General features: G+C 43.3%; 2 protein-coding genes and 2 long non-coding RNA genes across 6 annotated transcripts in view; 3 read left to right on the top strand and 1 right to left on the bottom strand.

Annotated features, from left to right (window-relative positions):
- Position 1: 1 nt before the first annotated feature.
- Positions 2–15099, bottom strand: LOC118399272 (tyrosine-protein kinase STYK1-like). 2 transcript variants are annotated; one of them, XM_035795211.2, is made up of 10 exons: positions 14724–15099; positions 10600–10655; positions 9275–9490; positions 4853–5083; positions 4265–4446; positions 3625–3702; positions 3081–3295; positions 2947–2987; positions 2710–2806; positions 2–2552 (listed from the first exon to the last, which is right to left on the bottom strand). In XM_035795211.2, the coding sequence occupies exons 2-10, from the start codon at positions 10652–10654 to the stop codon at positions 2357–2359; spliced, it is 1311 nt and encodes a 436-aa protein (XP_035651104.1). In that variant the 5' UTR covers position 10655; positions 14724–15099; the 3' UTR covers positions 2–2356. The 2 variants fall into 2 exon arrangements, with proteins under 2 accessions (XP_035651104.1, XP_052327954.1); XM_052471994.1 differs by having other exon boundaries at positions 14601–14725.
- LOC127909840 (uncharacterized) lies at positions 11223–14287 on the top strand. The gene is made up of 3 exons (XR_008072503.1): positions 11223–12153; positions 12217–12343; positions 12407–14287. It is a non-coding gene; the product is annotated as an uncharacterized LOC127909840 (long non-coding RNA).
- Positions 15100–17485: 2386 nt separating the features above from the next.
- Positions 17486–22511, top strand: part of LOC118399273 (chloride channel protein 1-like) — a 33453-nt gene continuing 28427 nt past the window's right edge. The window contains exon 1 of the mRNA XM_035795213.2: positions 17486–17564. Within this exon, the coding sequence (XP_035651106.1) occupies positions 17514–17564 (51 nt within the window). The 5' untranslated portion in view covers positions 17486–17513. The remainder of the gene's footprint in view (positions 17565–22511) is intronic.
- LOC127909841 (uncharacterized) lies at positions 19911–20891 on the top strand. Of its 2 annotated transcripts, XR_008072506.1 has the most exons (5): positions 19911–20098; positions 20247–20320; positions 20395–20616; positions 20691–20764; positions 20839–20891. It is a non-coding gene; the product is annotated as an uncharacterized LOC127909841 (long non-coding RNA). The 2 variants fall into 2 exon arrangements; XR_008072505.1 differs by having other exon boundaries at positions 20691–20843.

A 22511-nucleotide genomic window follows, 5' to 3' on the forward strand; every position in this document is an offset into this window, starting at 1 on the left:
AGAAGTGGTAGTGCTTTTATTTTGCAACTGAAGTGATGAGTGTTGTGTAGACTGAACTTATGTGTAATATGTGACTTTAAGGCACGTTTGTTAGGCAGGGATCCCGGCTCAACTAAGAACATAAAGAAAGGATCACTTTGCTTTGTGGTACGACAGATACCTCAAAGGGACAATCAAGTGATATACGAGGGGGGGGATACCAAAAGATTGAGTGTATTTTCCCTTTAATTTACCTTCCCTGCTGGGCTAGATTTTATGATGATGAGAAACTCAGCCATTTCTGACTAAATTGCAGACTGATGGTTGTTTAAAGGGTTAAAGTGTGAGTGGCCACAGTTTACATGTAGAATTATATATCTGCTAGTGTGGGAGAGAGACCCAAGTGGGGCCTTGGAAGACACTGGCATTGTAGCCTGCAGGGAAGGTTCATTTGGTTTTCCGTTGGAGCCACATAGATATTCAGTATATAGACAGTGGATAAATATATAAATATATATATATATATATATATATATATATACATACATACACTGATTTTACCAAACATTAGGAACACCTTCCTAATATTGAGTTGCACCCACACCTTTTTCCCTCAGCACAGCCTCAATTCGTCGGGTCATGAACTCTACAAAGTGCCAAAAGCGTTCCACAAGGATGTTGACCCCAATACTTCCCACAGTTGTCAAGTTGGCTGGATGTCCTTTGGGTGGTTGACCATTCTTGATACACACGGTGGAAACTGTTGAGCAAGAAATACCCAGCAGCATTGTCGTTCTTTTATTTTTTTGTAATCTTTTAAAAAAACGTTTACCCTTTTTCGTGGTATCCAGTCTTGTCTCATCACGGCAACTCGGTAGAGGCGAAGGTCGAGAGCCGTGCGTCCCCCAAAACACAACCCAACCAAGCTGCACTGCTTCTTGACACAATGCCCGCTTAACCAGGAAGCCAGCCGCACCAACGTGTCAGAGGAAACACCATGCACCTGGCATCTGTGTCAGCATGCACTGCACCCGGCCCACCACAGGAGTCGCTAGGGACAAGGACATCCCTGCCGGCCAAACCCTCCCCTAACCCGGATGGCTCTGGGCCAATTGTACACCGCCCCATGGGTCTCCCGGTCGCGGCCGGCTACGACAGAGCCTGGACTTGAACCAGGATCTCAAGTGGCACTGCAGTGCCTTAGACCACTGCACCACTCGGGAGGCCCAGCATTGCCAGTCTTGACACAAACCAGTGCACCCAGCACCTACTACGATACCCCATTCAAAGGCACTTACATTTTGCGTCTTGCCTATTCACCCTCTGAATGACACTCATACACAATCCATATCTAAATTGTCTCAAGGCTTAAAAATCCTTCTTTAACCTGTCTCCCCTTCATCTACACTGATTGAAGTGGATTTAACAATTGACATCAAAGAGGATCATAGCGTTCACCTAGGTCAGTCAGTCTGTCATGGAAAAAGCAGATTGCTTTGTATATACATACATACATACTGAACAAAAATATAAATTTGTTTACATCCTTGTTAGTGAGCATTTCTCATTTTCCAAGATAATCCATCCACGTGTCAGATGTGGCTGATTAAACATTATGATCATTACACAGGTGCACCTTGTGCTGGGGACAATAAAATGCCACTCTAAAATGTGCAGTTTTTGTCACAACACAGATGTCTCAAGTTCTAAGGGCAGGTGCAATTGGCATGCTGACTGCAGGAATGTCCACCAGTGCTGTTGTCAGATCATTTAATGTTAATTTCTCTACCATAAACCACCTCCAATATAGTTTTAGAGAATTTGGCAGTAAGTCCAAACGGGCTCACAACTGCAGGCCACATGTACCCACGCCAACCCAGGACCTCCACATCTGGCCTGTTCACCTGTGGGATCATCTGAGACCAGCCACCCAGACAGCTGATGAAACTGAGGATTATTTCTGTCTGTAATAAAGCCCTTCTATGGGGAAAAACTCATTATGATTGGCTGGGCCTGGCTCCCTAGTGGGTGGTCCTATGCCCATCCATGGCTGTGCCCCTTGCCAAGTGATGTGAAATCCATAGATTAGGGCCTAATTAATTCATTTCAATAGACTGATTTCCTTATATGAACTGTAACTCAGTAAAATGGTTAATTGTAGCATGTTGCGTTTATATTTTTGTTCAGTATAGTTATGTCCTGATACCTGAGTGTTTCTTCAGTCTCTCACATTGTATTGAGGATAGTAATGGCACCTAAAGAAAAACAAGATTTGGTGTTTTGACATTTGAAACGCTCTTCCAGCAGTCTTCACGGTAATGTGAAAAAGCGACACTGAATTTATGACCTAGATTTAAACAAGAAGCACAGGAGCCAATCAGAGAACAGTGTAATTGTAGGCCTCTCCATATCCCGCCTCGTGCAGGTACTTCTCAATGTCCAGTGGCCCAGGCACGCGAAGAACTGGCCTATCGTTGGCACTCTTCTCTCCTGATTGGAGCTTCTGGATCACCTCAGCCAATGCAGGGCGCTCGTGTGGAGCGAACTGGCCACAGGACTTGATTATGGAATACCTGAAAAAGGTACAGTAGCTTTTGGAACCAATTTTAACTGGTTTTGTGGGGATCATTGTGGCCACTTCTATCACTGTCTAAGAACTAGTACTGTTATATGTTTTCTGTGGTATACTAGGTCATTATTAACGGATTATGACTTAATGTGGTCGCTTACAGTGAGTTAGAACAATTAGCGGGTCTCTTCTGAGTCTTTCCTCTCTGGAGGTATTGGAGAAGATCATTGGCCATGACTTTAGGGAATGGTGGGTCACCTAGAAAGTGGAGGATTCAATGAGTTTATTAGGGGTGCGTGTACATGATAAACATTATATCCCTGGGATAACATTTGTGATGGTTGTAACAGTTTAACAGGCCGGTAATGATAGATTTATTTATTTAGAAAAGCATTTACCGAGTGTCACCATTTCATGGAGCAGGATACCAAAAGACCAGCTGTAAAAAAAAGGATGGTTGGAGAGATCACTGTCAACGTTAAAAGTCTCATGACTTTTTCATATTATATGTCCAATCAGATTGGCGACCTACACGTCACTGCTTTGACTGACATGTCTCCTTGCCAATACTTCTGGAGCGTGCCACTTCCTCGTCTCGGTGTTCTCCAGCTCTCCTGGAGTTCCTGCTTGTGTTTTCCTGCGGTATGCTGGACCCAATCCCCACAGTTTAGCTGTCAGGTCTCTGCCAACCAACACGCTCCGAGCTCCAACGTTGCCATGGATACAGCTCTGACCATGCAGGTATTCCTGAATGCACAGATAAGGAGGATGCTGTTTTACAATGGCTATGGGACATTCAAGCATGTAAAATCCATTCATACAGACAAATCAAGTAGGTCAAGGCCAGGAGTTTTCCCTAAACACACGACTTGATGAGGTAAAACTATTGGCTCTAAATTATATGCATGCATTAACCCTTTTAATTCAGCAGTTGTCACAAAGTGCTTACACAGTTCTGAATAAGAAGGATGGAATGGTTAGATCGACATCTTCATAGCATATGCACTCAACTTGAACTATCATTTTCAATTGTAGACATACGGACAGAGATGGATGGAAAGGAGAGAGAGACCAACCAGAGCAGAAGCCACTTGTCCTCCCATGGTGAAGATGCGCTTCTCTGTGATGTCGCATGGGGACTCCCCGCCTGTGTCCTGCCAAGAAACAGCACTGTGAGTCTCCATTCTCACTATCACTAATGGTCATGTCCATATTCACTGTAGTCTAAATGATTACAGAGTGTTTGCGCAGCCTCTTGAGATCCACGTACAACTCGAATGTTCAGGCGACAATTCACGATTTACCTAAAGGTTGTGCACGGCAGATCTCTGGCTAAGAGCCGTCCCTATAACACATCAGCATCATGGTCAGTATACTCCAGTCTAGAGCAAAACGTTTTGGTGAAACAATCTTTCTTCGGGACAAGTTCAAGTAGGCTACCTCTTCGTTTCACTCTTTTTAAAACGGTGTTCTCCCTATTGAACATCCCCAGCTATTTGGCAATGTAGGAGTACCCATAGAGTTATATAGAGGATTCATCATAGATATAAGCCATTTTAGCATGGACATTGCCATTGAGGGCTTCCGCTGTGCTTCACCCATTTTAAAGTAGTCAACTGGGTGGGGATTTCTATGGGCGGTAGCCTCAATGGTGCTGCCCATGCGCTCATAGATATAAAGTTGGGTCCTCTATCCATCTCTATGGGAGTACCATACCTGTCGACACCTCCATAGGAACCCCAGCAGGTCCCTGTGCTCCAGTTCCTCCATCACGGTGATGAGGGGGGTACGTAGGGAGAGCACGCCTATTAGACCAGGCAGAAAGGGGTGGGGCCCCAGCTCAGACAGAAAGGAGGCAAAGCCCAGGAAGGACTGGCGCTCGCTGGCATCAGCTGTCTCTGGGGGAGAACAGGTGCATGTTGAGATTTACTACATTGCAGTTGGACTGCGTAGAATCACTGATCTACAAATGATCTAACATCCCTCATAACTACTCAATGTGTTATCAAGACTAGTGGTTCTGTGCCTCGCTTTGCTCAAACAGATCCCCTCAAACACACTTTTTTCTCCTTCTATATCTGTCAGTAGGCTACTGAAGGGAAATGTAGTCATTTTTGTTATGGGTTGGCCTAGGTCTGTTGATTTGAATATCGATCAGATGTCATCGTGACACCAAGACCAGGTAACATCCCCAACATTTCAGGTTTTATACTCATAAGCCTGAAGGTCTTACAATACACTGACTGTCAGTCTCTGGATTGGAGCATCTATTTTATAACTCCAATGTATATCAAAGAATGTTACCTTTAAGTTTCCGTAGAATCACATCTCTGTTGTCCATCCTTGCCCGGCAGAGGGTGACAGAGTCATTCGGTTTGACAAAGGACAGGGGCAGCGGAGTGACGAGGTTGAAAGAGCCATGCTGCCTCTCTCTGGGCGTCTCCGGTACTGCAGAAAAGGTGTCTGGGGCGTCACGCCAGGTCGGAGTGCCCATAGGTAACTCCTCATGCTCCAGTGGGTTCAGCTCAGGAGGAGCTGCAGGTGAACAGATGGGTATTACATATATCAAATTATATATATGAAATTCCTCAGACCTAGAGATGCAACTCATGCATTATAAAACAAAAATCAGTCTCTGCCTATGTACGCTTTTTAAAGTCGATAAATACACCATAATCCAGTAGATAAATATATGCCAGGAGTTAGTCTAGTTTTGGCAAACATTTACATTAAAACAGTGGTGGAAAAAGTACCCAATGGTCATACTTGAGTAAAAGTATAGATACCCTAATAGAAAGTTACTCAAGTAAAAGTGGAAGTCACCCAGTAAAATAGTACTGAGTAAAAGTCAAAGTATTTGGTTTGAAATATACTTAAGTAACAAAAGTAAATGTAGTTGCTAAAATATAAGTACTAATAATTTTAAAAATCCTTATATTAAGCAAATGTCACATTCTTGTGTAGAGACGGACCAAGGCGCAGCAGCGTATGTTGAGTTCCACATAATATTTTAATAGTGAAACTTAGCAACAACTAAACAATAAACTAATAACAAACTGTGACTAGAGGTGCTACGTGCACTAACTCAAAACACAGTACCTCAAACAATATCCCATAAACCGCAGGTGGAAAAATGCAACTTAAATATGATCCCCAATTAGAGACCAACGATTACCAGCTGCCTCCAATTGGAAATCATACACAAACCCCAACATAGAAATAATAAACTAGACTAATACCCCTATTCACGCCCTGACCTTCTCTACCATAGAAAATACAGGCTTTCTATGGTCAGGACGAGAGAGCAAACCAGATGGCACATATTTATTTTTATTTTTATGGATAGACAGGGTCACACTCCAACACAATTTACAAACAAATATGTGTTTAGTAGGTCAACCAGATCAGCGGCAGTAGGGATGACCAGGGATGTTCTCTTGATAAGTGTGTGAATTGGACCATCTTCTGTCCTGCTAAGAATTCAAAATGTAACGAGCACTTTTGGGTGTCAGGGAAAAATGTATGCAGTAAAAAGTGCATATACTTTTCTTTAGGAATATAGTCAAGTAAAAGTTGTCAAAAATATAAATAGTAAAGTACCGATACCCCAAAAAACGAATTAAGTAGTACTTTAAAGTATTTTTCCTTAAGTACTTTACACCACGGCATTAAGTCTAAAATAAACAATATGGCAATCATTGTGCTTTAGCAATTGACTAACTATGTGCTTCACAAAGTTTGTAAATGCTTACTGCTGTATTTCTAGTACAGAGTTAGTCTGGGATATCACAGACCTAAGAGCATCATAACCCACTGGGCACAAACTGGTTGAATCAATTGTGACGTGGAATCTACTTGGACAATACATAGAATTTGAATCAAGTAATCAACGTGAACTGTTGTTTTGAGGGTGAAATGTCAACCACAGGATTATGTCATCATTGTGGCCCATTTTCAACACCTAAAATATGTTGAATTTGTACTTTTTGAAACGTCAGCTGTTCAACTATATTCATTATCATAAAAAAAATTAAAAAATAGGCTGATCAGCACCTCCCACTGGAGAGTTGATCTCCTATTCATTTGGTCTCGCGTCCAGGGTTTTATCCAAGCCCAGCTTTTATTTTTGGTCAATGACTGCTTCCAATGTGCTATCGTGAGAGTGATTATTGAGAGATCCCTTAATAACTAAATGTATTCACTGTTGCTATTTGTCATTCCAAAGAGTAGGTTTAACAGAGCAAATGAAATGTAGCCATACTTCGTAAGTTAAATAGAGTGTCATCAATTACACTATTTAGACTTATATAGCATTGGCAAAGTCATCAACAGCTATTGTTTCAATTCAACCCAGTGTTCAACTACAAATAGACAATACATATAGGTCTAGGGTTTCAAGCTTTGAATTCAAATGTAATCTTCAAGATTAATCATGAATACGTTGGATTCACTTCTTCCATCTCAACCCAAAATCAAAGTTGAAGAATAGTGCATTTAAAGTTTAATTAGATTTAGTCCTGTTCTTTAACTCAGATTTTTGGTTGAGCTGGAGATGTGGATCCAACGTATCAATGATTCATTTGTAGACAAACTGGATAGTTCCATCTGTTCCACTGACTTAGTCTGCCTTTTAATTCCCGGTTTGTCTACAAATGAACAATTGATACTTTGGATTCACGTCTCCATCTCAACCAAAGTTACAAGTTAATAGACTTGACTAAATTGAATTGAACTTTAAATGCACTTTAAATCCAGTTAGATTTGATTTAGTCCTATTCTTTCACTTTGTTTGAGATGGGAGAGGTGAAGCCAACATATACCCATTTTTAATTAGAGCCAGACTAAATCGGTAGCACAAAAGATACAGTACATATCCTTCAAATGTTGATATTTGATACACAATTCAATGACATTTTCGCAATACAGTAAATAGCCTATTAAATAGTCGACAAGTTACCAAATAATATGTTACGACCTCTTGACATTTACTCCTGACGTGCTGACCTTTTGCACCCTCTACGGCCACTGTGATTATTATTTGACCCATCTGGTCATCCATGAATGTTTGAACATCTTGAAGAACAATCTGGCCTTAATGTCCATGTACTCTTATAATCTCCACCCGGCACAGCCAGAAGAGGACTGGCCACCCCTCAGAGCCTGGTTCCTCTCTAGGTTTCTTCCTAGGTTCCTGCCTTTTCTAGGGAGTTTTTCCTAGCCACCGTGCTTCTACCTCTGCATTGCTTGCTGTTTGGGGTTTTAGACTGGGTTTCTGTATAAACATTTTGTGACATCTGCTGATGTAAAAAGGGCTTTATAAATACATTTGATTGATATGTTGGATTCACATCTCTAACTAAAGCAAAAATGTAAAAAAGTGAAGGAATAGGTATTAAACCAGTGGCTCAAATGAAACTATGCAAGCTTTAGAAATCCTTTAAAATGTTGATGTTTGGCTGCATTGTCAACCAAAACACAACTCAATATTACTTTTGCAATACACTAAATAGCCTATCTTACAAAGTAATGTAGCAGTATTTATTCAACCTTTTAAAATGAGTAACACATCCATGGCCACATTTTGAAGTTAGCCTGCTGTAACCATAAATGTCTTCTTATGAAATGATAGAAAGTGCACATGTTCAAGATAGCATGCATTGTTCGCAGGTCTGTGGAGGTCTATAATAATCTGGGAAGAATCTTGAGCAGCATTGATCACTCGCACTATTGTATTTCAATGTAATCTTAACTGCAATCCAGGTCATTTGGTTGTGCTGTTAGAGGAAGCACAGTGAAAAGACATTAAGTTGCTGTATAAATGCAAAATATCTGACATTGTATTCCCATGTTTAACTTTGTTCCGTTTTTAAACGGTTGAAAGTGCATTTAGATGACAACTAAACCCCAAAAAATCTGACAATGTTTTTCCATTGGAATTTGATCATGCTTTTAGATGGTTGAAAGCACAGTGAAAACACATTGGGAATTCAACAAGATTTTGTCTTTTTGATTGGGTGAATAAAGCTTAATTTCATTGATCAACGTCTCAAACCAAATATTACCCACATTTCCATGTTGAAATGAGGCAACAGTGGCACAAGTTCTTGGAAGGAAAGTGTTCAGGGGAGGGTCCACTTCAGACAAAAAATAAAAAAACTCCCAACAAATCATGAGTTTGGGTAGGAGGGGCTTAAAATGCAGGCGGGAATTGTGCTCATGTTTAAAATAGGGCAGTAACGTTACCGGTGACACGTATCCTGTTTCTGACTCATCCTCTCTGTCCCGGTGACACGTATCCTGTTTCTGACTCATCCTCTCTGTCCCGGTGACACGTATCCTGTTTCTGACTCATCCTCTCTGTCCCGGTGACACGTATCCTGTTTCTGACTCATCCTCTCTGTCCCGGTGACACGTATCCTGTTTCTGACTCATCCTCTCTGTCCCGGTGACACGTATCCTGTTTCTGACTCATCCTCTCTGTCCCGGTGACACGTATCCTGTTTCTGACTCATCCTCTCTGTCCCGGTGACACGTATCCTGTTTCTGACTCATCCTCTCTGTCCCAACTGACAACACAACGTGTAAAGACGCATTGAGCTGGAGAGTCAATACATTGCCGGAAGCAACCCATCTATCTAGAAAGACTTGTACAGAGTGGGAAGATACAAGTATGCTGACTCATCAGTCAAGCTCATTGGCATGACATCAATGTGCACACCAACTTACCGTCAATGCCCTGTACGTTCTGTCTGGCACTTTGCCTCAGTGTGTGCGCGCTCAACCTTCGGGTGCTGTGTGGTCGGGCTAGGATTACGCTGGGTCGTCCGCGGATTCCCTTTCCAGGGCAGCACCTCATCAGGAGAATGATTAGCAGAGTGACCAGGAAGCTCGCAAGGAGCAGGATGGGCACGATGATGACTTCCTGTTTGTACACTGTGATCTCTGCGAGACGGAGAGCGAGAGAGACCAATGTCAGAGTTAGAGTATTACTACCGTTTGGGCACTTTAACAAGGCACTTAACGTCTAACCTGCTACAGCTGACCCTGTGCTGCAAAAGGACAGCATTTCTGAATCACATTGGGCAACAAATAGAGTGAAAAAGAACCAAAGAAATATAGAATGGAAATGGTTGAGGATGACCTTTCAATACTATTCTTTATGTCTGTCTCCCTGAAATGGTGATCTTTGTGTTCTGTAATGTCTATGTCAACACTATAGTACAAAGCAAGCAGGTGTGGTCTGGCATTTTGTTTTGATAGTCAGAAACCTGAGTATGATACACTTGAAGTAGCAACAACAGTACATGCCAATAGGAATGCACAGTATTAGTCAAAAGTTTGGACACACCTACTCATTCAATGGTTTCGAAGAGTCTCAAATATAAAATAGATTTGGATTTCTTTAACACTTTTTTGGCTACTACATGATTCCATATGTGTTGTTTCGTAATGTTGATGTCTTCACTATTATTCTACAGTGTAGAAAATAAAGAAAACCCCCTGGAATGAGTAGGTGTGTCCAAACTTTTGACTGGTACTGTATTTCCGACACATAATTACTGTTTGTCAGGGGTGATTTAGTGCTCCTCATTCATATCATCTTATTTCGTAAGCTACTTACAATGTGTACACTGCCTTCATTTAAAGGTCCAATGCAGTGTTTTTTTTTAAATCAAATCATTTCTGGGTAACAATTAAGTAACTTATTATGATTGTTTTCAATTTAAGAAATTGTCAAAAAGCATCAAAAATAGAGTCTTAGTAAAGAGCCATTTCTCAAGCAAGATTTTTGCTTGGACTGTCTAGGAATGGTCTGAGTGGAGAGGGGAGAGAGGTTTGGCACAGAGATTTGGAACTCTCTTATTGGTCAATTGACCAGGGCGGGGGTAACACTGGTCTATCGGATCTAAAGAGTCCAAGTTCATGTTTCGTGTTTTCATGTCAATACCTTTGGCTTGGAGACCCAACAGCTAGTGGGTATAAGTTGTAGAAGGTGCAAGACAAGGCGAGAAAAAAGTAGAGAAAAATGATCATGAGAGAGGAGCACTTACCACAGATGGTATCCCCCGGTTGACACTGATTATCAGCATCAGAGTAGGACGACATCCTGAGGAGTGGGAGCGAGCAAACGCACAGATATCATCATTAGATTACCACGGGTCAGCAGCCTCATAAAGCCCTCGGCTGTAACGACACAGCAAGTATTCAACACCTTCTACTGTCACACAAGACACAGGGCGGCAGGGTAGCCTAGTGGTTAGAGCGTTGGACTAGTAACCGGAAGGTTGCAAGTTCAAACCCCCGAGCTGACAAGGTACAAATCAGTCGTTCTGCCCCTGAACAGGCACTGTTCCCAGGCCGTCATTGAAAATAAGAATTTGTTCTTAACTGACTTGCCTAGTTAAATAAAGGTAAAATAAAAGTCCATTGTCTCCATCTCAAAGTTGATTCCACTGCCTTTTTTCCCGTTGTTTCACTCTGATCAGAGACTGATTTAGACCTGGGACACCAGGGGTGTGCAATTAATGATCAGGTAGAACAGAAAACCAGCAGGTTCCGGACCTCGTAGGGTAAAAGTTTAGTACCCCTGATCTAGGATAATCAATGTCTACTTTAAGAAAAGGAAAAAGACTGTACAGTTGTACACTTGTCATACAATTTCCATGTCTTGCACCCCCCCCATCAATGACGATGACGATGTGAGTATTTTGAACACTGGTACATGTTTTTGTTATTCTGTGTACATGTGTTTTGACTGCGCTAGTGTTATTGATGTAATCTCAGCGAGATTGCTTTCTGAGTGAATAACCTAGATTAACTCTAGATATTGGGATCCCAAGTAACCATGGTATCTGGTTAGATCTGATGCTGAGGCAATTTAAGATGCAGTAATGTGACTATGGCTACAGTATAATCACACTGACTGCACAATATGGCAAGGTTAAGTGTTATACCACGCTTGGCATTTTGGGATGTGTCCTAATCACGTAAAACCCTGGATGGGTTGGGCATGCCGGATGATGTAAAAAAATCTTCCCAGCGTGAAATAGTTCTGATTGTGACGTCATGTTGTAAAACATTTCACAACCTCAAAATGTTCCCGGTCAATAATTGCACGTGCGTCTGTGTGGGTGGCTGAGCTCGTGCAGATGTTTCTCACGACTCGTGTTGACGCACGAGTCCGGGACCTCACGCCTCAACAAGCTTCTGATTGGTCAGAGTCAATAATCCTGGTCACCGTTGATTGGCAGATGTGTGAAGCAAATGCGCGTGGTCACAGAAGTTTTTTTTTAGGGAGGGTGTGAGAGAACATCCGCACGAGCTCAGCCACATAAAGAGATTTTTTTTTTAGGTCTAGGGAGGGTGTGAGAGAACATCCGCACGAGCTCAGCCACATAAAGAGATGTTTTTTTAGGTCTAGGGAGGGTGTGAGAGAACATCCGCACGAGCTCAGCCACATAAAGAGATGTTTTTTTAGGTCTAGGGAGGGTGTGAGAGAACATCCGCACGAGCTCAGCCACATAAAGAGATGTTTTTTTAGGTCTAGGGAGGGTGTGAGAGAACATCCGCACGAGCTCAGCCACATAAAGAGATGTTTTTTTTAGGTCTAGGGAGGGTGTGAGAGAACATCCGCACGAGCTCGGCCACGTAAAGAGATGTTTTTTTAGGTCTAGGGAGGGTGTGAGAGAACATCCGCACGAGCTCAGCCACATAAAGAGATGTTTTTTTAGGTCTAGGGAGGGTGTGAGAGAACATCCGCACGAGCTCAGCCACATAAAGAGATGTTTTTTTTAGGTCTAGGGAGGGTGTGAGAGAACATCCGCACGAGCTCGGCCACGTAAAGAGATGTTTTTTTAGGTCTAGGGAGGGTGTGAGAGAACATCCGCACGAGCTCGGCCACATAAAGAGATGCGCGTGCAAATATTGAAGCGGGAACATTTTCACGCTGGGAGAAATTTTACTTGACATGCCGCATCATTGGTGTTATTTAGGCCTGGGTACAGTATGTTACATTCAACTACACACTTTATAAGTGTCACCACACAGTCTGACTTTAATTGGTCACTATTCATTCTCTGATGACTCCGCTGTTTGAAGTTATCTCCATATGATTTGGGCATGACATTTGAAAAATGCTAAGACAGACTGGCTGGCTGACTGACTAGTATTCTCCAATGGAATCGTTGATAACCTCTTCCTGCCAACAGTGGAAGTGGACAGAATATTGTTGTTCAAATTTAGTAGGCAGGTTCAGGGCAGGTCAATGGGACAAGTCATTATTAGGGGCTATAGTAGGAAGAGACTGTGTGTATCTGAAATGGCACCCTATGCCCTATATAGTGCACTACTTTTGACCAGAGCCCTATGGGCCCCACTACATAGTGAATAGGGTGACATTTCAGACGCATCCCCTGTTTTTCGTTTGTCACCACAGAGATAAAACAACAACCGGTTGTATGGAACAGGTAGAGGTCCCGTTGACAGTTCCCTGGACATTTGCTTCTTAGATGGAACTACAGCTTGAGTCAACTTGAGACGACAGAGATTGGGCCAATTCGCATTCCTCTTGCTTGAGGATAGATTGGCTGTTGTGCAATTGTAAAATGTAAATGTTCAAGGTGGCAAAATTGATCAAACCGTCACCACAAAGAACCATTTGCTTTGTCTATTGCAGTCATGTTTAGGAGTATAATACTATAATAACATCCTTTACTTACAACATGGCCGCCTAGCTTAGGGGACCTGTATTTACTCAACAATGTTATGTCATTGTCTTGCCAACTTTCTCATACAAGGCAACAAGTTGACTGTGGTAGAAACAAATTGTTTAGCCATGCTATGACCTTCTCACCTTACTGAAGGAGAAATCAAAGGGAAAGGGATAAACTCAACACTTGAAAGTCACCCGACTCTACTACTGTCTACCTGGATGTGGTTCAACCAAAGTATATATAGGCTTAGGGTGTGTTTTGTTTTGTCACCTATTTCTGTCACTGTCCTCGGGTAACAATAATTAGTCGCGTTCACAGTACACTCCTCCACATAGTATTGTTAGGGAGCACATTCTGACAGCATTTCTGCGTTTTCCCTCCCTCACCCCTTTACAAGTATGTGTGTCACTCAACCGGCCTGACTGCATTTCTCTTTGACATGCATTTCTCACACACAACCCATACACAGCACATAATACAGAACGTTACACTTTTACGTTTCAATATATTGGACCTTGTATTTTAGCCGACAATGTATTTGACCCTTTGCTTGAACCGTAACTGCACATTTCTTCACAAATTGTATCGTGTCAACCTACGTGGCATGCTCCCTGTGTAAGGCTGAATGTCATGTATTGTGTAATGGTATTATGTCCTCGGCATCCAAAGCTCATAAGAAGCAGTAGTATAATCACGTTTGATATTAACTCCTCATAAGAAGCAGTAGTATAATCACGTTTGATATTAACTCCTCATAAGAAGCAGTAGTATAATCACATTTGATGTTAACTCCTCATAAGAAGCAGTAGTATAATCACATTTGATGTTAACTCCTCATAAGAAGCAGTAGTATTGTCCTGTTTGATATTAACTCCTCATAAGAAGCAGTAGTATACTGACGTTTGATATTAGCTCCTCATAAGAAGCAGTAGTATAATCACGTTTGATATTAACTCCTCATAAGAAGCAGTAGTATAATCACGTTTGATATTAACTCCTCATAAGAAGCAGTAGTATAATCACGTTTGATATTAACTCCTCATAAGAAGCAGTAGTATTAATTAGCTCCTCATAAGAAGCAGTAGTATAATCACGTTTGATATTAACTCCTCATAAGAAGCAGTAGTATAATCACGTTTGATATTAACTCCTCATAAGAAGCAGTAGTATAATCACGTTTGATATTAACTCCTCATAAGAAGCAGTAGTATAATCACGTTTGATATTAACTCCTCATAAGAAGCAGTAGTATAATCACGTTTGATATTAACTCCTCATAAGAAGCAGTAGTATAATCACGTTTGATATTAGCTCCTCATAAGAAGCAGTAGTATACTCACGTTTGATATTAGATCCTCATAAGAAGCAGTAGTATTGTCCTGTTTGATATTAACTCCTCATAAGAAGCAGTAGTATACTGACGTTTGATATTAGCTCCTCATAAGAAGCAGTAGTATACTCACGTTTGATGTTAACAATGGTCTATTATAATCCCTATGTGATAAATCCAGTTTGTGATATTTGCCATCTCCCACTTTCCCAGCCTCTCTGTCAATCTCGCTCTTCTGTTGTTGTGTGTTTTCTTTCCTCATGTCTCTCTGCTTTGTAATTCTCACAGGTTAGCCCTGCCCTTTGCTGCACCTTTTCCTCCTCAACCTCATCACCTCTTCACGGTGAGTTCTGTTTTTAGACTTTTGGTGTGTGTGTGTGTGTGTTCTTTAATTGTGTAAAGTGCTACGGTGTGTGTGGGTTTGCAATGCCCTCGCAACTATTTTAGTCTCCTCCTAATCACCGGTGTCCGTCAAAGGTGTTGTCGATTCACGGTGCCTCCCAAGTGGCCACTCAACACCTGCGATTTCCATTACTTTTCTACAAAGTGAAACTGCTCGATCCACCCCTATCAAATATCACAGGCACTGAGGGCGTTGGGGAAGCAACTTAGGTAGTATTAGGCTTTTGGTGCGCTGTCACTGTAGCTCATGAATGAGGCAATAGAAGTTTGCCCTGCCTTACAGTGGTATGGTACTGTATACAGGGTGAGTGGCTTTGCAATGGCATGTTGGGGTTTCTTTTGTGTTTTGTAATTACTCATCAGCTTTCCAACACCATCGGAAAAACACCCATGGGAACTGCTTGCTGTCCATCTGTTAACTGTTAAATTAGCTGTCCGGTGTTTGCAGATTTCTATGAAATATGACTACTAATTAACTTTAAAATATCAGTGAAATAGTTTTCTTTCCAAAACATGTTAATTATGTATGTTAAAAAAGCAGCTTTTCTGTGTTAATGGTGTTGGCATATTCGTCATAAAAAAAATATAGTAATGCATGTTGACCACTGGTTAGCCAACTGAGGCGTATGACATCATACTCTGAGGAAATAGCAAGCATTTTTGAAATGATCTATTTGATATACATGTTTGAGGTGTATTTAAAACAAATATATATAAAAATCTCCAATTTATGCTCTGGCTACGAATACGAGTGTAGAATGAGTCAACAACATTATTTGAGTTATTAACAGAGTATGAACTTTTAAAAGTGAGATTTTCACTTAACAGTTACTTTAAACACCCAAAACCTCAGCGCTAAAGGGGCTGTTTTAAAATGCTCTGATAACATCTTGTGATGTGAAAACCCCTGTGCTTTCCCTGTCTCTACCATAGTAGGTAATTGTCCCCTTTCTGGGCATTTTAATTTCATTTCAAATGCCAAGATAATCAAGTTTTTAATGAAGTTCAGTATTTTTTTTTAATGGTATTTTTTTAATTTTCACCCCTTTTTCTTCCCAATTTCATGGTGTCCAATTGTTGTAGTAGCTACTATCTTGTCTCATCGCTACAACTCCCGTACGGGCTCGGGAGAGACGAAGGTTGAAAGTCAATACACAACCCAATCAAGCCGCACTGCTTCTTAACACAGGGCGCATCCAACCCGGAAGCCAGCCGCACCAATATGTCGGAGGAAACACCGTGCACCTTGCAACCTTGGTTAGCGTGCTCTGCGCCCGGCCTGCCACAGGAGTTGCTGGTGCATGATGAGACAAGGATTTCCCTACCGGCCAAACCCTCCCTAACCCAATTGTGCGTCGCCCCACGGACCTCCCGGTCACGGCCGGTTACGACAGAGCCTGGGCGCGAACCCAGAGTCTCTGATGGTACAGCTGACGCTGCAGTACAGCGCCCTTAACCACTGCGCCACCCGGGAGGCCCAAAGTTCAGTATTGCCTTAAAGTTGCATTATTCAAAAATCTCTCTGCTATTTAGCTGGTTGCTAAAACTCTAATTTCAGTTTGACAAAACAAGATGGTACAATGATTCTCTACTGTACACTATCTAAACCGTTCGGAAATATATTTGAATCTGGTGTACAATCTGGTGTATGTTTGAATCTGGTGTACAAAACTGCCAGTAAAAGACTCAAAAACAAAACTTAAGAACGGGATGCATAGAAATAGCGCACCTAGAACATATCTACTGCTTCTTAGACTTGCTTTCAAGTAGAATGATAGATCTATAACTCACATTTCTCTGTGAATTTGGATCGGGTTGCCCAAAAAGTGACACATTTCCACTTTAAACTTCTTGGAGATATATTTTTCAGAGTTACGGATGTTTTTCTATTTGACAGGCACCGCATATCAACATCTGTTTTCTCAATTCTCATCTGCTCTCTATATAGTGTACTGTTCAATACTGTACAGTAGAGTTGCTGGCCCAGACAGTAGCAGATGCTAGACCCTGATCCTTGCTGGACCCTGAACCCTCCAAACCAAAGAAGCCAAAAGTACAGTCTGTGCCAAAACTATGCCTTCATCATATTGCAGTGCCAACTCCAATGAGGAACATCCCTCACAGCAGGACATGCCCAATGAACCTCTCTCCCCTTCTGTCTTTCCCCTTTTACCTGCTGTACCTCTATTCTAATTAACAGGTGCTCAAAGTCTTAGCCCATCTAATGATCGAGGGAGAGAGCGGGATAGAGAGAGGGGAGGTTAGGGATGTGTGAGGTATCTGTTAGTTCACACGCACTGCTTACCGGGACAGAGGTGGGCAATCCGAGTGGTGGGGAGATCTGCTGCAAGGGCTCGCTTACACTGTGTGAGAATGTGTGTGTGTGAGAGCGTGAGAGTTTTTCTCTCTGTGTGTGTCTCTGGTGTGTGTGTGTGCATGCGCACACTCTCCGGCGCGGGCGCAGAGCTGGAAATGCTGAGACAGACAGCTGGTTTATTTTTGGGTCAGTGACAGTGTGTCAATGGCCGCAGATGCGTCGGAAAGGAAGGCTCTGAGATACCAACAGACCCTGGTCAGTTCTTTCTCCCACGCTCTCTTCCGCTCTCTCTCTCGCTCTCTCACTACCTATCTCTTATCTTTTTCCATTTGCTCTCTCATATTGCGTTTCGCAGCAGCAGTCTATCTCTCTGACTTTATCTCTATCTCTATGACTTTATCTCTATCTCTGACTTTAATCTTGCACAATCTCTTGCATGACATATCGGGTCGTCTCTGCTCTTTATGGTCTGTGCATAGGGAGCATGGGGACACACACACACGCTGTCTGGTAACGGTGGTCACGGAGACCTCTTAGCAGGTCTGTGACTCTGGCAACAGGTGTCTGTGTGTCTGAGGACCCCACATCTTCAGTCTCCGTCAGGGTCTTGACTCTCTCTCTTTCTCTCTGTCTGGCTCTCTCTCTCTCTCTTTCTCTCTGTCTGGCTCTCTCTCTCTCTCTTTCTCTCTGTCTGGCTCTCACTCTCTCTCTCTTTCTGTCTTGCTCTTTCTCTCTCTCTCTCTCTCTCTCTCTCTCTCTCTCTCTCTCTCTCTCTCTCTCTCTCTCTCTTCTCGCTTTCTCAGCCACCTGTTCATTATCCTCTCCAGCTTTAATTCCTTTCATTTATTACCAACAAGCATAATGCATTATTACATAGAAATAGATTTGCTGTTCAACGACCTCCTTGTAAGTGCCTCTCCATGCTCTCCGATAGACCTGGGAGGAATGTGTTTGTGGGATTTCATCCATGGAGATAAATCTAGGTTTACAGCAGTGTGGTGTGGGAAGGGGGTAACCCGATCATGCATGTGGAATATATTTGTTAATCTCCGCTCGTCACGTAGTCTAAGATGACCCCGGGGTCCAGAGTGTTCCAAAACATCTGGAGGGACTTAAACCATTAGACTTTCAGTATGTTTTTTTTTTTTGGGGGGGTTGTAAGAAACACCTGCTGGAAATTGGTGTGGAGTATTGTATTTAACAGGGTAGTACTATACCGTGGGCCTTTGGCTAAGGTCATAGGCTGTTAGCCTGTCTGTCCACATGCTGATGGGTGTGTGTGTGTGTGTGTGTGTGTGTGTGTGTGTGTGTGTGTGTGTGTGTGTGTGTGTGTGTGTGTGTGTGTGTGTGTGTGTGTGTGTGTGTGTGTGTGTGTGTGTGTGTGTGTGTGTGTGTGTGTGTGTGTGTGTGTGTGTGTGTGTGTGTGTGCCCACCAGTGTATGCATGTACTGCATGACCTGTGTGTGTTAGTACAGGCCATGTGGACTGTGATAACCGTGTGTTTACACTGTCGCCCAGGGAGCCGGGCTATATTGAGAAGTGTCACTTTTTTTGAGCGGGAGTTTGTTTCTGTTCTCTTTGTCATTGTGCTGTGGAGGATCAAGAAATGAGATCACAAGGGGGCCTCCCATTCCAATTGAACTAGATGCCATTGCCAGGCACAATAGCGAGTTATGTGGAGAGTTGTTGACAGACGTGCGGAGAATGTGCGTGGTTAATACTCCGTAAGACTGGAGGATATTTTCGAAGACCTTCGTGTGTATTACATTTGACTTTATATGACATAAGAGTGGGGACACACGACACTGTCCAACCTTCCCCGTCATGTGACCTATTGCTGTAGATGTCATGTGTCTTTAGGACAAACGGACTAGCAGATGGACGGACCTGCATATAGGCAGAGGAAAGCAGACTGGTAGGCAGGCAGACAGCGCAGGTTAGGAAAGTAGATGGGTAGATTCGTATTTGTTACTAATACTATTGCTACTACATAATACTACTACTCTTATGTTTGTCTCTTCTGCTGCCACTGGGCTGTCACTTGAGGACATGCAATATTGTGGATACAGTTAAGGGTATTGTCAGGCCCGACGGGCAGTGGAGGGCCCTGCAACCGCTAACCGTGATTTACTCTTAACAGGACCGTTATGAGTTTGATCTATCCAAGCGATCAGTAACAGCCTGACGCTGTCACAGAACACTCCCTCTGGGGCGTCTTCATCTATTCTCATGTTGTTATCTCTGATTTTCATCCACTCTACCATCCACCTCACAGGTGTGTCCAGGGACTGCTCTTCCTTGTGAGAGGTACAAAAAGAGCCGATATGAGGATTATGAGGAAAATGTATGATTATATGCCTTCCTTGAGGCGAAATCTGTTTTGCAGTGAGTTGATCAAATCTGACACTGGCGGTGTGTTGATTTCTCTCTGTATATTTTGTAATAAACGCGCTCGCTTTCCACTTGACGAACATGTTCAGGTGTCGCGGGCCGCCCACACGAACCAAACTCCCCTTGCAGAAGTCCTTACGGGCCAGCGGGACGGACAGACAGGCGGATAGTGAGAGGTCGAGAGGGAGTAAGAGGTGTGTAGCGGTCAACGTTGGGCCAGCGGGACGGACAGACAGGCGGATAGTGAGAGGTCGAGAGGGAGTAAGAGGTGTGTAGCGGTGAACGTTGGGCCAGCGGGACGGACAGACAGGCGGATAGTGAGAGGTCGAGAGGGAGTAAGAGGTGTGTAGCGGTGAACGTTGGGCCAGCGGGACGGACAGACAGGCGGATAGTGAGAGGTCGAGAGGGAGTAAGAGGTGTGTAGTGGTGAACGTTGGGCCAGCGGGACGGACAGACAGGCGGATAGTGAGAGGTCGAGAGGGAGTAAGAGGTGTGTAGCGGTCAACGTTGGGCCAGCGGGACGGACAGACAGGCGGATAGTGAGAGGTCGAGAGGGAGTAAGAGGTGTGTAGCGGTGAACGTTGGGCCAGCGGGACGGACAGACAGGCGGATAGTGAGAGGTCGAGAGGGAGTAAGAGGTGTGTAGCGGTCAACGTTGGGCCAGCGGGACGGACAGACAGGCGGATAGTGAGAGGTCGAGAGGGAGTAAGAGGTGTGTAGCGGTGAACGTTGGGCCAGCGGGACGGACAGACAGGCGGATAGTGAGAGGTCGAGAGGGAGTAAGAGGTGTGTAGCGGTGAACGTTGGGCCAGCGGGACGGACAGACAGGCGGATAGTGAGAGGTCGAGAGGGAGTAAGAGGTGTGTAGCGGTGAACGTTGGGCCAGCGGGACGGACAGACAGGCGGATAGTGAGAGGTCGAGAGGGAGTAAGAGGTGTGTAGCGGTCAACGTTGGGCCAGCGGGAAGGACAGACAGGCGGATAGTGAGAGGTCGAGAGGGAGTAAGAGGTGTGTAGCGGTGAACGTTGGGCCAGCGGGACGGACAGACAGGCGGATAGTGAGAGGTCGAGAGGGAGTAAGAGGTGTGTAGCGGTCAACGTTGGGCCAGCGGGACGGACAGACAGGCGGATAGTGAGAGGTCGAGAGGGAGTAAGAGGTGTGTAGCGGTGAACGTTGGGCCAGCGGGACGGACAGACAGGCGGATAGTGAGTGGTCGAGAGGGAGTAAGAGGTGTGTAGCGGTGAACGTTGGGTCCCACCGGTGCTAAATATAACTCCCAGGGTAGAGTTACACCCGGTGAGAAAGGGGGGAGAGAGGGAACGTGTGTACGAGGTGCATGATGTGTAGAGGCAGTAGAGCGCGAGAGGGGCTTGGAGAGGGGAGGAGAAATCTGGAGAAAGAGGGGGATTACACGGATTGGCAGAGGTAGGGAAAGGCAGAGGATGACTGAAATAGACTGATGGAGGGCAGCAACGTGATGGTATGTGACAAAACGGGTAGATCAGGCGCACGGGTATCATTTCACTTTTGAATGGGTTGACTGCTCAAAAATGCTGAACGTTTATATCAACCAGCTTGTTGATAAGGTGTTGATACAGGCACTTTACAAGACTAATCTGACACAATGTATAGGCAAGCAAACCATTTTGTAATAATATTACAATGTTTACAAAACCTTTGGCATATGACCTGTTGTGTAGTATATTAGCAGTAAAATAAGTAAGTACTATAGTATATTGTGTAGAATAGCCATATGATAGGCATGCATTACATCAATTGACCAGTTAGTTGATACCACCACTGTCCGGAGTGAGATCCGGTTTGATGCTAGTTAAGCAAATGCCTGGTAAATGTTTGAATATGTGTGTTTTACTAGACATATATTTGGTGAAGTCTTTAAGATTCCAATTGACATCCGAGAGATTTGCCTTCCTGTCCCCGTGGTTTGCCAAGATGTTGTGTTACCAGAGGTATATCCTGAATGTGAGAGACAGCCTCGTGTTTGTGCAGAAACCACGAGGCAAAAGAGAAAGGAGTGGGTCTTTCAGTACGCCTCTCCTCATCGTGAATCTGTAGGGGGAGAATTTCCTCAAGTTCTCCCAGATTAAAAAAAACAAAAAAAAACACAGTATGGAATTACTTGGAATAAAAACAAATGTTTATATAAAACATTATTAGACATTTAAAACAATTATCTCCATTATTTACATTATTATTGTTTTGAGTATGGTGTGTAGAGGATTTCCACTCATTTGCAGGCTGGTGTTTCAGCTATTTGCCAGGGGTGAGTTGGTAGAGAGAGGTTTCCTCTTCCTTGGTATAGTAGAACTAGTGCCATAACAAGATGTTACTGTTGTACTACAGGGGACTGAAAGTATTTCAGACTCCTTTTCCCAGAGGCTAGTATTTCCCAACAGATCCATGACTACAGCTGTATGGATGTTGTGGACACGTCTCTTATAAGCCTGCTACTGATTTGATAACTGTGTTGAATTCAGCCATTCAAATCCAACAGCACACTGTTATAAAACATTCACGGTCAGTAAATCCTGTCCACAGAATCGGCAGACAACAGCTGGCAAAGTGCCCACATGAAAAGAAATACTACAGTTTATTATAGAATACTACAGGACTTACTGTAGTAAACTGTAGAATACTATACTACACACTGTTGGATCCCTCAATCGTGATGTGCTTACTATATAATTGTGTAGTATACTGTAGAATACTACATTACACACTGTTATATCCCTTGATCGTGTAGTGTTTACTATAGAATTTTGAAGTATACTATAGTAAATGCTACAATAT

The sequence above is a fragment of the Oncorhynchus keta genome, chromosome 20 (assembly GCF_023373465.1).
Source record: "Oncorhynchus keta strain PuntledgeMale-10-30-2019 chromosome 20, Oket_V2, whole genome shotgun sequence".
Taxonomy (NCBI): domain Eukaryota; kingdom Metazoa; phylum Chordata; class Actinopteri; order Salmoniformes; family Salmonidae; genus Oncorhynchus; species Oncorhynchus keta.

Coding starts and splice junctions, on each gene's coding strand:
- LOC118399272 (XM_035795211.2), bottom strand. CDS start 10,654: ATGTCGTCCTACTCTGATGCTGATAATCAGTGTCAACCGGGGGATACC. Junction 3,703..4,264: donor TCCTATGGAGGTGTCGACAG/GTATGGTACTCC, acceptor GTTTCTTGGCAG/GACACAGGCGGGGAGTCCCC. Junction 2,988..3,080: donor GTCAGTCAAAGCAGTGACGT/GTAGGTCGCCAA, acceptor TTTTTTTTACAG/CTGGTCTTTTGGTATCCTGC.